Source organism: Cervus canadensis, chromosome 32, assembly GCF_019320065.1.
Source record: "Cervus canadensis isolate Bull #8, Minnesota chromosome 32, ASM1932006v1, whole genome shotgun sequence".
NCBI classification, from domain to species: Eukaryota; Metazoa; Chordata; class Mammalia; order Artiodactyla; family Cervidae; genus Cervus; species Cervus canadensis.
In genome coordinates this window covers 27,492,461-27,509,219 of record NC_057417.1, presented here as the reverse complement: position 1 = coordinate 27,509,219, position 16,759 = coordinate 27,492,461, and the positions used below count along the sequence as shown (strand labels likewise).

Here is a 16,759-nt window from a genome sequence, read left to right as displayed (position 1 = left end):
AAGAATACTGGAGTGGGTTGTCATCTCCTCCTCCAGGGGATCTTCCCAACCCAGGGATCGAACCCGCCTCTCTTGTGTCTCCAGCACTGGCAGGTAGATTCTTTACCTCTAGCGTGAGCTGGGAAGCCTGGGCCACTAGGTGGCCTTCTGAAAATATTTCAGAAGCACTGACTTCACTGGTAATAGAAATAACTCCTTCCATTCATATGATAAGCATCCGCACAGAACCTTCTGTTCAGGATACGACTTTAGTCAGTATTTCTTACACACCTAAGCATGTAAAAGTATGTGCCAGGTGGCATATAAGAATAAGGAGAAAGGGTCTGCTCTTTAGGAGTTCACAGATGCATTGGGGAGAGGAGGTTACACACTTGTAGTAGCCGGCCGTGTAATAGTGCCAGGTCTGTGCGCCTTTAGAAAAGTGCCAGGGATGTTTTGAAAAGATGGAGGGGTGGGGCTTGAGGTGGTCCTTGAAGGGTGGGCATGGTGCCAATAGGAGGTAAGGAAGAACGCCCCGACAGGTGGGAGGGGAAGCGGCCTGAATTAGGGAGCTGGCAGTGGAAATAGAGAAAGGAGGAAATCTAAGAAGAAATACCATAACTTGGTGCATTTTATCTCCATTATCTTTTGTATACTCACGGGGTATCTTTGATTCATGAAAACCATACTAGTCAGTTCAGCCTTTTTTGAATATCTTGTAATCCTCACGACAACCCTATAAACATGTACAATCATATCCTAGGAAAGTAAAACTCAGACGGTGTCTGGGTCCCTTGCCTGAGTCACAAAGTGCCTCGGTGGTGAGGTGGGATTTGAACCTTGGCCAGGTCGATGTAGAAGCTCATGCTGTTCTCAGTGACCACCTTTACTCCCCTCGTGTATCACTGAGGGTCTACCCTGGGCTAGGGCGAAGTGAGGTTCTGGAGAAAGAGGGATAGACTTTGCTGCTGCCTTTGGGAGTCGCAGTCTGGTTGGGAGAGAAGAAGGAGGGCCCACAGAAGTGAGTTGTGGGGTGTCTTGCCCAGGTTTGGGCAACCAGGTGGGCTTCTAGGAGGTGGTGACACCTGAGCTCAGCCTTAGGGCATTACAATGATCTGTGCTGGATAGACACACTTTACCCCAGAGTTTAATGACTTAAAACAACAACAGTCTGTTGTTATCGCTGACATTCTCTTGGTCTGGGGTCCCACAAGGGCTTGGCCAGCAGTTCTGGCTGGGGGCTTCCCATGCAGTTGCAGTCAGATGCCAGCTGGAGCTGAAACGGTGGGGGGCTGGTCTAGCATCTCTTCACAAAGTCTCAGCACTAGTCAGGGCTTCCTAGCAGCCGGGTGAGTTGGCCAAGAGAACAGGTAGAGTGCGTGGCATTTAGATGCCCCAGCCTCTGAAGTCACAGAGTGTCCCTCCCACCATCCTGTGTTGGAGAAGGCCATCACAGAGGTTCCTAGAGTCACAGGGAGGGGACTGTCCTCACTCCAGGTGGAATATTGGGGTCACATCATAAAGAGAGGATGTTGAATGGGATATGTCGCAGCAGCCACAGTTCGCCCTCTGGTCCCCCCGTTCCCATCTCTCTCTGCCTGCTGTGGAGTACTTCCTCTCCGTTCTCCAGACCACAGGCTGCCACTTAGCGGGTAGAGAGGAAGGGGCAATGAGGAAGGGCAGGGTGGGTGTTCCTGGTGGTGGATCAGCTGAAGACATAAGGGCGGGAGGCCCAGGACACTCTGGCATCCACATGGCACCATCAGGAGACCCACGTTAGTGTGAGGAGCAGGCGGGGTGGAGAGTGACAGGTGCCTGGGCTGGTGCGAGGTCATCCATTCGGTGTGGAGGGTGACTTGGGGAGAGCTGGGCTGTCAGTGTGAAAGATGGGGAGAGCCAGAATTAGACAGTTATCTCTGGGACAGACGAGGGTCAGGGACTTCCTGAAGACTGGCAGGAAAGGGAGGAGAGGCGGGGACAACAGCTAGAGGAAGATGTGGGGCCATGGGAAAGACCTGGACCACGGGATGCGGGCAGGAGCCTAAGGAGGCAGGTGGAGCCGTGGGTGCTCTGCACTGTGGGTTCCTGGAGCACCGAGAGCCGGTGTGCGTGTCTCCCTGGGTCCCGTGTGTGGCCCAACATCTAGCCCAGAACAGGGGCTCAAGTGGAATTTGTTGGATGAGCCAGAGAAGGAACCAGAAGCTAGATTGGTTCAAATAGCGCACAGGGAGGGGCTGATCCTGAGTTAGGAAGGAGGCAGCAACTTCTCTGAAGCTGGAGGAAGGGCAGGGCAGGTGGGTACCTTTGAAGCAAGGAAGGGAGTGGGAAGCAGGAGTTTCGATGTAAGAATGCAAGCACATGACGTGATGAGGTGCTGAGGGTGATGGTGTGGGAGCTGGGTACCAGGTGCAGAGTCGGGCAGTTGTTGATGGGAAGGGGAACCGGCGGGCCAGTAGCAAGGACTGTTGTTAGTTGCTCAGTCGTGTCTGAAGCTCAGTCATGTCTGACTCTTTGCCACCCTATGGACTATAGCCTACGAGTCTCCTCTGTCCATGGAATTTTCCAGGCAAGAATACTGAAGCGGGTTGCCATTTCCTTCTCCAGGGGATCTTCCTGATGCAGGGATTGAACCCGGGTTTCCTGCATTGCAGGCAGATTCTTTACTGTCTGAGCCACCACGGAAGCTCCAGCAAAGGCTGTGAAGGGGCAGTAGAGCTAGAGAGCGGGCTTGCCCGGTGGCTCAGTGGTAAGGAATCCGCCTGCAGTGCAGGAGCCTCTGGAGCCCTGGGTTCGATCCCTGGGTCGGGAAGATCTCCTGGAGGAGGGGCATGGCAGCCCACTCCAGTGTTCTTGCCTGGAGAATCCCATGGACAGAGGAGCCTGGCAGGCTACAGTCCGTAAGGTCTCAAAGAGTCAGACACGACGGAAGTGACTTAGCAGGCACGCACGCAGAGCTAGAGAGCGCAGTTTCATAGTGATCAGTTGTGAGTCATTCTCCAAGGAGATTTGCAGCTGGTCTGAGACAGAGAGCATGCGACAGCGATCCAGACTCACTGTGCTTAACGGCAGTGTGGGTTGGGGACAGGCAAAGATGAGGGTGAGGTGCCTGCCAGAGGTGCCATCATGTCCAGACCCAGTGAGAAAGTAAGCACAGCCAGAAGGGGGCGATAAAGGAACCGGCTTGAGAACTTCCCTTTGGTGGTCCAGTGGTTAAGACTCTGCACTTCCAACGCAGGGGATGTGGGTTTGATCCATGATCAGGGAACCACACGCTGCAGGGTGCGGCCAAAAAATAAAATCAATTAAAAAGAAAAGCAACCGGCCTGAGTCTCTGAGGCAGAGGAGCCGGGGTGGTGGGCCTCAGGGCAGAAGGGGCTGCAAGGGTGTTACAGCCAGAGATGGAGGTGCCCGAGTGGAGGGTTTCTGACTTCAGAGCCTGAAGAACTCACCCTGGAATTTAGAGCCCCCTTGGTGGACTGGTCATCCATCTCTCTGTGCTCCCCTCCACCTGCCGGCTGCCCTGTATTCCCTCCACTCCCGACAGACCACACTGAGAAAGACAGGAAACTACAGATACTCAACAACTGATAATCCCAGATAACCTCCCCTGACTGCGGGGGTGCTTCCTGTAATCTTCTCCAACCTTCAAGTTTCTTTTACTAATTCCATTTGCTAAAGTTAATGTGAGCATCGGTTTGCCTGGCCCTGAACTCAACAATAGCAGCTTCCGGAAGTGGTCAGAGGCCAGTGGGAAGCCTGGATAGGATTCGGAATGTACTGAGGATAAGCAGAGGCTACACTGCCTGCCTGGTGTGGGTGTCAGGTTGAGGACCGCCAGCAGTTTGGCGCTGGGTGTCCTTGCCCCACGGAGACGATGTCCGTGGTACAGGCTGTGGGGGTGGGACCCTCCCTGGGGTCCCAGGCATGGGATGGAAGCTTGCCTATATTGACGGGTGGGGGGTGTTCTTTGCTGTGAGCCAGCCGATCACGAGACTTGTGTGCGCGCGCGCGTGTGTGTGTGTGTGTGTGTGTGTGTGTGTGTGTATGGTTGTGAGCGCTACCACATTCCCCGGGGAGCATGCAGGCACCCACACCAAGCAGAATCCAGCCTGTTGCTGCCGGAGCTCAGTGGGGCTTGGTGTGCGTGATGTCGGCTATAGAGAGAGCTCTCGGGGTGCCCTGTTCTGACTTCCTCTGCCTCCCTCCCAGAACCCCAGGTTCCCAGGCAACCTTCACATGAGTGACCGGCAGCTAGAGGAGGCTGGAGAGAGTGACGTCAACAACTTGTAAGTGGGCGTCCTCACGCCCTGGACCGAGGGGGACGGGAGCTTGTGTAGGTTAGACCCTCAGTTCCGGTTAGGGTCACAGAGGGCCTGAGGGCAGGGCTGGTGGCTGAGGCAGGGACAGAGCCGCTAAGTGACTTGACCTTGGGGCCGCTGACGGCTGGTGCCTCGTCCAGAACCCTTCCAGGGTGTTCCCCACTCCAGGCCTCCCTTCTCTGGGCCCCTCTGCCCTTCCAGCACAGTGTGGAACCTGCCCGCTTTCTCTACCACTGTCACTGTTGAATTCGCCCTGCTTGATCTTCCAGTGGCTTTAATATCCACCTAGGTGGGGGCTGAGACGTGGAGCTGATATGTGTGTGTGCGTGTGTGCACACGTGTGCACGCATGCTTTGGCGGCAGCACAGGGACACTGGCCTCGGGCCGTGGAATATAAGCTGTCTTTCCTCTTGGGTCCAGTTTCCAGCTGACAGTGGAGATGTTCGACTACCTGGAGTGTGAACTTAACCTCTTCCAAACTGGTGAGTCTCTCCCTCCCGTCTGGCTCAGGCTTTCCTGGCCATCACCTGACCCGCAGCCTGGTTCCCTCCTGGGAGCAGCCGGCCCAGCCCCCTTCTCCGGACACGCTCTGCAGCGCAGGCCAGGAAGATGGAGCTGCCCCTCTGCGTCTGTGCCCTCGGCCCTGGCACAGGGAAGGCTTGAAGCCCACGGGCATCCTCAGAGTCACGTGCCCGAAGGACTTCAGTTCCCCACCGAGTTGGCCTCCCAGAGTCCAAAAACCCTTCTGGCCTCTCTGACAGTCCCTGGACTGTGGCCCCAGCTCTGGCTGGTCCTTTGGCCCAGACCTATCTGCCACTCAGCTGGGCTGGCCCTCAGGATGTATTTCTGCTGAGGTGGTCTGCACAGTCACCCTTTCTGCCCCAGCATCCCATGATACTTGGCTCTGTTTCCATATGCATTGATCCCTCGGGTTATTAGCAATATATGCTGAGTTCCTGCTCAAAAATCAGGAACTAGGCCCTGCTCACCTCTGTTCTAGCCCCGTGCCTGTCATTGCAAGTGCTCAACAACCAAGTTCAAGAACACTTGCTTTCTAGATGAATAGCAGTGAAGAAACACCAAGTGGACAGAGTTCATAAACTGATGTCAACATCCATCTGAATGCTCTGGAAGTATCTGGGGTGAATTAGCTAGAATTTTCTAGAGAGAGCTACCCGAGTCTGCACACACTCCTCCATTGTTGAATGCTGGTGGCTTTCTCATCCTGGAGAGAGTGCTGATTTGGAATCAAGAGCCTCCTCTACATGTCTCCCCACCCCACTTCTGTCCTCATTCACCTCTTGGTGGTGATGGTTTAGTCACTAAATCATGTGACCCTATGGACTGTAGCCCACCAGGCTCTTCTGTCCATGGGGATTGTCCAGGCAAGAATACTGGAGTGGGTTGCCATTGCCTTCTCCAGGGGATCTTCCTGACTCAGAGCTCAAACCCACATCTCCTGCATTGGTAGGCAGGTTCTTTACCAACTGAGCCACCAGGGAAAAGCCCAGAAACTGAGAGAAATGGTATCAGAAGTCTATTCAGCTTCTACATCTTAGCCTGTGACCTTGTAAGGTTTGGATCAGAACCTTCAGAAGGGGTGCCCTAGGTTTTCAACTACTGTGTGGTCCCTGGACCAGCAGTATCTGCATCACCTGAGAACGTATTAGAAGCACACGTTCTCAAATCCCACCCCAGATCTTCTGAATGAGAATCTCTGGGGGTGGGACCCAGTCCTCTATTTTAACGAACTCCCCAAGTCTGCACTGTCCAATATGGTAGCCAATAGCCATCTGTGACTATTTAAATTAATTACGATTAAATAACATTTAAAGGTCAGGGCCTCCGTTTCACTCATCATAGTGCAGGCACTCTGCAGACACACATGGCTGGCAGTGTTGAACAGCGCCCTTCCATCACCGCAGAATTCCCCTGGAGTGATCCGTCAGGGGATGACTCCAGGGGATGTTGATACATGTTACAGTTTGAGAAGCACTGAGTTAGAAAATACAGTTTCCACCCTGGCTGCTTATTAGAATCACCTGGGGGGTGCTTTTGAACCCCACTAATGCCCCAGCCTCGAGTGCGTGCATGTGTGCTCAATCGTCTCCAACTCTGTGTGACCCCATGGACTGTAGCCCGCCAGGCTCCTCTGTCCATGGGATTTCCCAGGCAAGGATACTAGAGCGGGTTGCCATTTCCTTCTCCAGAGGGATCTCCCGGACCCAGGAATCGAACCCTATCTCCTGCATTCGCAAGCAGATTCTTTGTGGCTGAGCCACCCAGGAAGCCTCGCCCCCGCCTTACCCTAGACCAATTAAAACGGAAGCAGGGATGAAGGAGCTGCAGGCAGACATGAGTCGTCTTTGCGTTTCCCTGGGTGATTCTAATCAGTCTCCAAGCAACCCGAAGAACCACTCCAAGTTGCTATGCCAGTTATAGGACATTCTCACTTAGTCCTTACAAGACCTCCTTATAAGACCCTTATGAGGAATGTGCCATTAGAACCATCTGCATCTCACGGAAGAGCTCCTGGAGGCACCGAGAGGTTGAGAAACTTTGCCCCCGGTCACAGGACTCTAGATGTTGCTAGATGCCAAGGGGCATTCCTGGAAAGCAGCAGACCGGCCGGGAGATGGAGTAGCCTGGGATTCCCTGCCAGAGTGAAGCCTAGGGAAGCCAGGAGACTTGGGGATGGCCGCCTCGCAGTGACAGCTGCTTCTAATTTGTGTCAAGAAGAAAAGCTGCCTTTTAATTAGAACTGTTTGGGATTTTTTTTTTTTTTCAGTTGCCAGACTTAAGCCCGTTAACGGGGATTAGTGTGGCCGGGGAAGGTCACAGTGGCTCTGGGCTTTCCTCCGGGGCAGTCCCATGCGCTGAGGGCCTGCAGGGGGAAGTCTCTCAGTGCTGGCCACGTGCAGAATCTCCGGAGGCGGAGGGCAGCCACTGCAGGGAGATCAGCCTGGCCAGTAGTGTGTGCTGAGGGTCCATGGCCAGGCATCTAGTTGCTTGGTTTAGGAGCAAGGGGCAGGGGGTGGGCATGGAGGGGTCCATGGGAGCATCTTGCCCTCTGGAGCCCGGGAGAGTAGATGGCGGTTCACCCACTCCCCCCAAGGACCTCTGTCAGCCTTGATCCTGTTGGTTTACCCTCCTCCTGGCTCCTGGCCCAGTGTCCTCGAAGCCTCTCTGGTTGTCCACCTGAGGTTCCTGCACATGGTCCTGTCTGGTGTTCCAAGAACACTGGGACAAACCACCAGGAACCCAGGCTGAATTATCTGCTCCTTCGTGTTCTGATCAACGTTTGATATTTTCCCCACATGCTTTCTATTGTCACCCCCAGATTGGGTGTTTCTTAGGGTCAAGGTCACCATGAGACCGAGCTCATGCCTGAGACGGAGGGCTGGGTGGAGCTGTGTGAACAGCCCCTTCCAATCCTGAAATTCTGATTCCCCATAAAACTGAGAGCTTCTCTTGGACAAGAATTCACCTCCCACATTAGATCAGCAGTCTACCAGCTGATGTGTTCTTTCTGCCAATGGGAGGCAGGGAGTGTAAAACTCCTCAGACAGGAAGGAGGCATTTGGGGCGCTCCCGCATAAATCCCTGCTTTCCTGGGCTCCCACTTGGCTGTACATGACATAGAACCAGTTTATTTCACCGGTTTGTGACACAGGGAGCCTGTTGACTGATGAGGGCACAGGTTCCTAGTCTGGTCACTGGCCACGGGGGCTCTGGCTTTTAACTCAGCATCTCTCAAGCAAAACCACTTCTTGGCTTTGTGACTGCCTTCAAGTTGCTTACCTCCAATTTCCTCTCCTGTATAATGGGGATTCTTTTAGCTACCCCGTAGGGAGTGTTGAATGGAGGAGGAAACAGCCACCCACTCCGGTATTCCTGCCTGGGAAATCCCATGGACCCAGGAGCCTGGTGAGCTACACTCCATGGGGTCACGAAGAGTTGGACATGCCTGAGCACAGCGCAGAGCAGAGGAGTGCTGAAAGGGTTAAACGTGAGACCATGGTTGCACAGAACAGGTCCTCCAGTGCAGGACGCTTGTCCTCTGCCCTCTGAGCAGGTGGCCTCTCGTTCCCCAGCTCTGCTCACGTCTCCCCTTCCCGTCCCCTAGTGTTCAACTCCCTGGACATGTCCCGCTCCGTGTCGGTGACCACAGCCGGGCAGTGCCGCCTTGCCCCGCTCATCCAGGTCATCTTGGATTGCAGCCACCTCTATGATTACGCTGTCAAGCTTCTCTTCAAGCTCCACTCCTGTGAGTATTCCAGGCTTGATCTCTGGAAGCTTCTGGCCGCAAGGCTGTCCCTGGAGAGAGGCAGCTCCCCGCCTCCCCGCCCCCCCGCCCTCACCCCCGCCCCCGGGGCCCTTGACTTTCTGCTCCTATTCCAGAAGGCCCTGGAGCTCCCAGCCATCTTGATAATAAAAGATCAGGGCCAAGCCTTGCTGTATGCAGGGACGCACCCAGCCTGCTCTAGCGGTGACCCAGGATGGCCCTGCCCGCCCCCTCCAGGCTGCCACGTTGTTCGTGAACCGATAGTGATACGTTATTATTCACTGAAGTCCATGCTTTATGCACATTTCCACTTTATGCCTAATGACCTTTTTCTGTCCCAAGATCCCATCCGGGTCACGGTGTAACATTCCGTCATCAGGTATCCCTAGGCTCCTCTCGGCTCTGACAGTTTCCTTGGACTTGCCTTGTTTTTGATGGCTTTGACAGTTGTTGTTTTTTTGTTAATTTTTTCTCCACTTTATTTTTGGGTGTGCTGGGTCTTCGTTGTTCCACGGGGGGCTTTCTCTGGTTGCGGTGCCCGGGCTTCTCTTTGGGGTGGCTTCTCTTGGCGCAGAGCACAGGCTGTAGGTTTAAGGGCTCAGTAGTCGTGGCTCACTACAGCAGCTAAATCCGAGATCGTCCTAGACCAGGGATCGAATCCGTGTCTGCCCCGTGCATTGGCATGTGCATTCGTAACCACTGGACCACCAGGGAAGTCTCTAAGGAGTCCTGGTCGGATACCTCAGAGGATGCTCCTCATTTGAGTTTGTCTCATGTTTTTCTCACCACTGGACTTCTTGGGTTCTTAGGAGGAAGATTGCTGAGGGAGAGTGCTATTGTCATCGCTGTAAACTTTTGCTCCTTTGAATTACTATACTTTATATGTGTACTCCCTGTGTATACCGAATGACAATATCACATTCAAAAATTACTAAAATTGAAATGTAAGACATCTATAGCTGAACTGCACAGAACTGTACAATCTGGGAGGTGAGCGGTCCCCACTCTGCCAGGGAGGAGGCTGGCCCTAAGAGGCTGCTGCTTATCCAGCATCGTAGAGTCAGGAGTGACCAAGCCAGTGCTAGACTAGATCCTGTGGGTCTCAGTCCTATGGTGTTTGGCCCCCCCGGCAGGCTCTCTGGGTCTCTCCCAGACTCACGTCTGCACAAGGCCTCACCTAGGGCATCCAGTGTACACGACCCCTGGGAGAGAGCCCCCCTCTAGGGCCTGCCCTGGTCCACCCTGCGGCTGCGGTCAGGGACACAACTTCCAGGCCTCTGTGCCCAGGGAGCTTGCACTCCAGGAGCAGACAGAAGGAGAGTTGGCTGATAAGCGCCCCCAGAGTCCCTGCTGGCTCCAACTGGGCCCAAGAGGTTACTAGTTCCCGGGCAGCTCTAGGTCAGGAATGCCTTCCCCCGGGCTGACCACTGGCCCCTTCCCTCCCCAGAGGGAGGCCCCCTGCCCCCTGCCCCTCTTCTTCCCTCTTACTCTTTTCCGATTCCTTCCAGGTCTCCCAGCCGACACCCTGCAAGGCCACCGGGACCGCTTCCTGGAGCAGTTCACCAAGTAAGCGGCTTGAGTGACAGAAAAGAAGCGAATCTAAAAGTGCTATAAACTCAACCCATCCTTGCAGGAGCACTTGATTTGATATTATTTTATATTTTATTTTTGGGCCGCACCATGTGGCAGGCATGTGGGATTTACTTCCCTAACCAGGGATCAAACCCACACCCCCTGCCTTAGAAGCGTGGAGTCTTAACCACTTGACCACCAGGGAAGTTCCAGGAGCACTTGCTTTTAAATCATCGAGGGATGAGGGTACCTGCTTTATTGCTTTAAAGGCTTAGGAAAAGAAGGTGTGGGCAAAACTACCAATGACTGGGGAAGCAATCAGTTCTCTAATAAATCTCATAGAGGAAGGTGACTCCATTCATTCATTCATTGCCTCCCTTATGCCCAGGACTTCATCCTCTTCTCTTTTTCTTTCCCTAAGTTCTCTTGGTCTCGTGCCATGTACATGCTGACAGCTCCAAGAGATGTACCTCCAGCCAGACCTCACCTCTGAATGCCAGTTGTCTGTTTGACATCTCTACACCAAATTTGGGCTTCCCTGAGCTCAGTTGGTTAAGAATCTGCCGGCAATGCAAGAGACCCTGGTTCTATTCCTAGATTGGGAAGATCTGCTGGAGAAGGGATAGGCTACCCACTCCAGGATTCTTGGGCGTCCCTTGTGGCTCAGCTGGTAAAGAATCCGCCTTCAATGCGGGAGACCTGGGTTCGATCCCTGGGTTGGGAAGATCCCCTGGAGAAGGGAAAGGCTACCCACTCCAGTATTCTGGCCTGGAGAATTCCACGGACTATATAGTCCATGGGGTCCCAAAGAGTTGGACATGACTAAGCGACCTTCACTTTTTAGGCCAGATTTACATCTCAAGCTGAACTCTAGGCTTTCTTCCAAAAACGTTTTCTTCCCAGTCTTTTTTATCTCAGTAAATACTGCCGACCGTCTGCTTAGGAGAGAGATCTGGAACTCACCATTCTCCTCATTCCCTATATTTAATCCATTAGCGAGTTCGGATGACACTTGGTTTATCTACAAACAGATCTTGGCTCTAGTTCTGCCTCCCGCCTTGTCTGCATCTTTTGCTGTCTACCAGGACCCTCCAGTATGGACAGAGTGCTCTGCTCCCGTCCCCTGCAATCCCATCCCCACCCAGCAGTAAAAACGTAAACCCCTTGCTCACAACCTTTCAGTGGCTTCTGACAACGATGAAAACCAAATCCAAGCTCCTCTCCGTGGTGTGCAAGGTCCTGGCATGATCTGGCCTCTGCCCGTCGTTTCTGATCTCTTCTCCAGTGCTCAACATGTTTCAGCCACACTTTGTGGGGTCCTCTTCCAGTTCCTGAAACATACCCAGAGCTCAGAGGCTTAGCCCTTGCTATTCCCCCTCCTCAAGATGCTCTTCTTCCAGCCTGGCCAGCTCCATCCAGGTCATCTTCAGTCACCTCCACACAGAGCAAGTCTCTAGCCACCTTATTTAAGTGGAGTCTTCCCCGCCATCTCCTGTTCCTCCAGCTCCACCCCACCTCCCCACCCACCCACCCTCATATTCTCTATCACAGCACCTTGTGCATTTCCTTTCTAGTTCTAAGAATGACCTTATTTTGTTTGACTGTCTTGCCTGTAATTGTATCTCTAGCACCTGAATTTGTAAGAATTCCTTAAGACTATAGTGTTCAGGCAATGTTTGAATCAATTCAGGGATTAATCAGCCCGCTCTCTAGTCTAGAAGAGGAAGAGCTCATCTGACAGAGGGGCAAATTATTCTGGCGCGTTTGGGGAAGAAAATTGGTGATGAGATGAAAAATCCGGTTCATCTTTCAATTAAGCTTGCCCAAGAAGAGGGGTCAGAATGGAGGAGAGACAGCAGGACGAGGGAGCCAGGAAGGACACTTGTGTGATTGTTTTCCTTGTTAATTTCTTCATCCTTGACTGCAGGAAAAGTATCGCCCCCAGAACCCAAGCCCAGGCTTCTCTTGCTGGTTGCTGAGTAGCAATCAGAGGGCAAGTTCAGAGTTGTGCTAACCACCCGGTTCCTTATTCTGTTTGAAAAGCCTTGTATGTTTATGCTATAAAAAATGACTTATTAAATCCCAGAAGACAGGCCCTGGGGCCGATTTCCTGGAATGTTGAATTCCAGTAGCTTAGGAAAGCAGGAGCCTATTACTGTTGGCTCCAGCCCAGAAAGCGGGGGATGTGTGGTCAGGTGATTCAGTTTCCCTTCATTCTTCGAGCTAATCAAAGCATCACCTTCTCTTTCGCGGATGCAGCGGCTGAGGCCTCAGTGTCCCCAAGTTCGGGGAAAGCAGCAGTGAGGTCACAGGGACAGTCCTAACCTTGGGGTCTGATGGGCTGTCCTGAGACCCCAGGGGTTTCGTTTCTTGGGCTGAGCAGGAGGAAATGCGGTGCTGCAGAGCGAGGGCTGATATCACTAACCCCCTTTCATCTCAGAAAGTATGTCTGGTGCTCTTGGCCTTCGATGCTTAGATTCAAAATAGAGACTTGAGAGTGAGAAAAAATTGGAGTTTCTTCGTTCCCATATCCATCCAAGATGATTTGTTGTTGTTTTACTCACTAAGCCGTGTCCGACTCTTTTGCAACCCCATGGACCTTAGCCTGCCAGTCTCTGTCCGTGGGATTCTTCCAGGAAAGAATACTGGAGTGGGTTGTCATTTCCATCTCCGGGGGATCTTTCCGATCCAGGGATCAAACCTGCATCTCCTACACTGGCAGGTGGATTCTTTACCTCTGAGCCGCCTGGGAAGGCTGTAGTCCACAGAGTCGCAAAAAGTCGGCCACGACTTGGCAACTAAACACCACCAACATCGCTCACCCCCAGATCAGTGAGGGCTGGCAATACATAATGTCTCCTGGCAGCGTCATAATCGCACCATGGAGGCCATCTCCTTGGCAGCCTGTGCCCTGGGGCTGGGCGGGCAGTAGGAAAGCAGGGTGTCCCCTCCCTGGGGCTACTGAAGGCCCCCAGCAGCCCTCTGACCTCGCTCCACCCCTAGGTTGAAAGATTTCTTCTACCGCTCCAGCAACCTGCAGTACTTTAAGCGGCTCATTCAGATCCCTCAACTGCCAGAGGTAAGCGTGCCAGGGAACCGCGGAGCCCGGGGGGCCTGTCCTCGAGGCTGGCAGGCGGGCGGGGCTCGAGAAGTGCGTCTTCCCTCTCCAGAACCCACCCAATTTCCTACGAGCCTCCGCCCTGTCAGAACACGTCAGCCCCGTGGTGGTGATCCCAGCCGAGGCGTCGTCCCCCGACAGCGAGCCGGTCTTGGAGAAGGATGACCTCATGGGCATGGACGCCTCCCAGCAGGTGAGGACCTCATAGGAGGAAGCTCGGTCAGCCCTTCCCAGTGCCCCCGGGTGCAGGAGGGCAGGCGGGAGGACCATGGCCAGGCTCGGCCACCTTCTTATTTATTCTTATTCGACTGCACCGAGTCTTTTTGTTTTTTGGTTTTTTTTACATTTTATTTATTTATGGCTGCGCTGAGTCTTCACTGCTGTGCAGGCTGTCATTTCGAAGAGTGGGGGCTATTCTTCATTGCGGTGCAGGAGCTTCTCTTGTTGCAGATCACCGGCTCTAGGGCACGTGGGCCCAGTAATTGCAATTCTTGAGCCCTGGAGTACAGGCTCAGTAGTTGTAGCACATGGGCTTCGTAGCACATGGGCTTCATTGCTCCGAGGCATGTGGTATCTTTCCGGAACCTGGCATCGAACCTGTGTCTCCTGCGTTGGCAGGTGGATTCTTTACCACCGAGCCCCTGGGGAAGCCCCTGCACTTGGTCTTCACTGTGTCACACGAGATCTTTTTAGTCTGGCATTGGGGATCTTTGGCTGAGGCATGTGGGATCTGGTTCCCTGACCAGGGATCAAACCTGGGCGCCCCCTTGCACTGGGAGCAGAGTCTTAGCTACTGGACCATCAGAGACGTTCTGCAGCCACATTCTAACCCAAGCACTGACCTAGAGAGATCACGCTGCCCTGCGTCCCTAGGAGGCGCTGTAATTGGATTTGAACCAGATTAAGAAAGCGTCTGTTCCCCCCTGTGGCTGTTGAGACCCACACAGACCCCTCTGGGTCTCTAACTTTGTCCTCACTCCTCTCTGGTCACAGCAGAATTCATTCGACAGCAAGTTCGATGACATCTTCGGCAGCTCCTCCAGCAGCGATCCCTTCAATTTCAACAGTCAGAATGGCGTGAACAAGGACGAGAAGTGAGTCCAGGCTGCGGGGTTAAAGCAGATGATGTGGGCGCTATGTTAAGCCAAGAGCTCACTTGCCACACCCACCCGAAGAGGAATTCTTGGGCTTCGTAGATAAACGTCTTGACCTTTGAGTTGTTTATTCACTAAGTCGTGTCCGACTCTTTGGCGACCCCGTGAACTGTGGCCTGCCAGACTCCTCTGTCCATGGGATTCTTCAGATGAGAGTACTGGAGTGGGTAGCCATTCCTTTCTCCAGGGAATCTTCCCAGCCCAGGGATTGAACCCGTTGGCAGGTGGATTCCTTACTGCTGAGCCACCTGGGAAGTCCTAACCTTTGAATACTGCTGCTGCTGCTAAGTCGCCTCAGTCGTGTCTGACTCTGTGCGACCCTATAGACGGCAGCCCACCAGGCTCCCCCGTCCTTGGGATTCTCCAGGCAAGAACACTGGAGTGGGTTGCCATTTCCTTCTCCAGTGCAGGAAAGTGAAAAGTGAAAGGGAAGTCGCTCAGTCATGTCCTACTCTTAGCGACCCCATGGACTGCAGCCCACCAGGCTCCTCCATCCGTGGGATTTTCCAGGCAAGAGTACTGGAGTGGGCTGCCATTGCCTTCTCCAAACCTTTGAATACTGACCCCTTTCAAATCCTAGAGGAGTAGCCAATGAGGCTGAGATTGCTGTGGGCCAGTGGGTGGTAGATTAGTATCTGGAGACACTGCAGGTCTTAGAGGTTAACTTACAGGATTTCAAAGAATTGTTCCCAAACGAACATCGGCTTTTAACCTCCTCCCTGGGTCTCCCAGCTCACATTTCAAAGGAAAGAGAAGCACAGTGGAAGCAAACTTGCTCTCCTTCTCTTCCTAGGGATCAGTTAATTGATCAGCTGTTCGGAGAGACCAGAGAACTGAAAGCTCAGCTGGAAAATATGAAGACTGAGGTATGAGTTGGGCTCTGATCCACCTCTGGGCTTCACTGGAACATGACAGCTTTTAATACTAAATTCTCTTCATATCCATCCTTGTTGAGCCACATCTTAATGGAAGGTCAGTTAGTAGAAATGCCAAAGCCAGAGGACCAGGTTATCGTGTATTTCCAGTACACTTACCCTTGCAAGCAGCATTTAAGCCACACTCCAAGGGCCCTGTGATACTTGGAGAGAATCATGACCACCAGCTGGCTATGAAGCTGTGCAGTGAGATACCTATTCTTGTCACTTGATGTTGAGAAGGTTTGGCTTGTAGCTTTGCCAGCTGTTTGCAATATCTGCTGCTGACTCATAGCCGGTCAGATCCTTTACCTGGGACCAGCAAGCGTTCTCCCCTGCCTCGTCCTGGGCCCATCATTGCCCCCAGGTCCCTCTAACAGGACCAGAACTCCCCCGCCCTCACCCCCTGTTGGTGGGTAGCTGGCTTGTAGTGACCTCCACTCTTCACGAGGCCTTGGGAGTGAGCTCGTTGGGAAACCCCAGGTGTTTATTCGGTTGGCACTGGAGACGTGATAGGTGGGACCCCCTCTTCCCACCCAGTGCTCTCACTCATCCCCCGGCCCTCCCCACAGAGCCAGCGGGCCGTGCTGCAGCTCAAGGGCCGCACCAGCGAGCTGGAGGCCGAGCTGGCCGAGCAGCAGCACCTGCGGCAGCAGGCGGCCGACGAGAGCGAGTTCCTCCGGGCCGAGCTGGACGAGCTCAAGAAGAAACGCGAGGACACGGAGAAGGCTCAGCGGAGCCTGACGGAGATCGAGAGTGAGGAGCTGTCGCTGGGGTGGGCGTGCGGGTGGGGCCGGGGAGGGCGGCGCCCCGCCAGCCCTGGAATGCAGGCTGAGGCTGGGCACCAGCGTCCCTGCCTTGCATCTGTCCGGAGGGGCTATCGTGAACATCAGCATCAGCGGTTAGGAGGGTGGGTTGGAGTTCCCCATGAGGGCCTGCTGGGAACACAGATGGGGAGACAGAGGGTGACAAAAAAGAGCTTACGAAAAATTGTGGCGTAGAAGCCAGTAACACTGATTTAAACATGCCAAGTTTGGAATGCTCAAGGGGCATGAGTCAATGGAGGGATTTGAATCAGGTGATTCTTCATTAAAGCAGACTTGCCAGAGGACTTTAAGTAAGACTTTTCTGGGAGAAGGAGGTGTAGATGCTTGTGGAAAGGCAAGATGGTCTTCTAGGGGCTCTGGCTTATCAGAAGAAGAGCAGAGGGTGCCCTGCCAATGCAGACCCCTCACCTCAGTCCTCGACAATTCAGGGAAAGCCCAAGCCAATGAGCAGCGCTACAGCAAGCTGAAGGAGAAATACAATGAGCTGGTGCAGAACCACGCCGACCTGCTGCGGAAGGTAGGACCCTCGCCGCCACCAGCAGCCTGTCCCACGTGCACAGGGCCCCCTGCCCAGGGGAGATGTCGACCCAG

The 16,759-nt window shown here is 53.7% G+C and overlaps 1 protein-coding gene across 3 annotated transcripts in view; it reads left to right on the top strand.

The window, feature by feature from the left end:
- The window catches only part of HIP1 (huntingtin interacting protein 1), a 135,313-nt gene that overhangs the window by 96,896 nt on the left and 21,658 nt on the right, over window positions 1-16,759 (top strand). For 2 of the 3 annotated variants that reach the window (XM_043454756.1, XM_043454758.1), the window contains exons 6-15: window positions 4,189-4,265; window positions 4,719-4,780; window positions 8,425-8,565; window positions 10,092-10,149; window positions 13,159-13,234; window positions 13,326-13,466; window positions 14,267-14,367; window positions 15,221-15,293; window positions 15,914-16,097; window positions 16,597-16,685. In XM_043454756.1, coding sequence (XP_043310691.1) covers window positions 4,189-4,265; window positions 4,719-4,780; window positions 8,425-8,565; window positions 10,092-10,149; window positions 13,159-13,234; window positions 13,326-13,466; window positions 14,267-14,367; window positions 15,221-15,293; window positions 15,914-16,097; window positions 16,597-16,685 — 1,002 coding nt within the window. The remainder of the gene's footprint in view (window positions 1-4,188; window positions 4,266-4,718; window positions 4,781-8,424; window positions 8,566-10,091; window positions 10,150-13,158; window positions 13,235-13,325; window positions 13,467-14,266; window positions 14,368-15,220; window positions 15,294-15,913; window positions 16,098-16,596; window positions 16,686-16,759) is intronic. The other variant, XM_043454757.1, reaches the window with a different exon arrangement.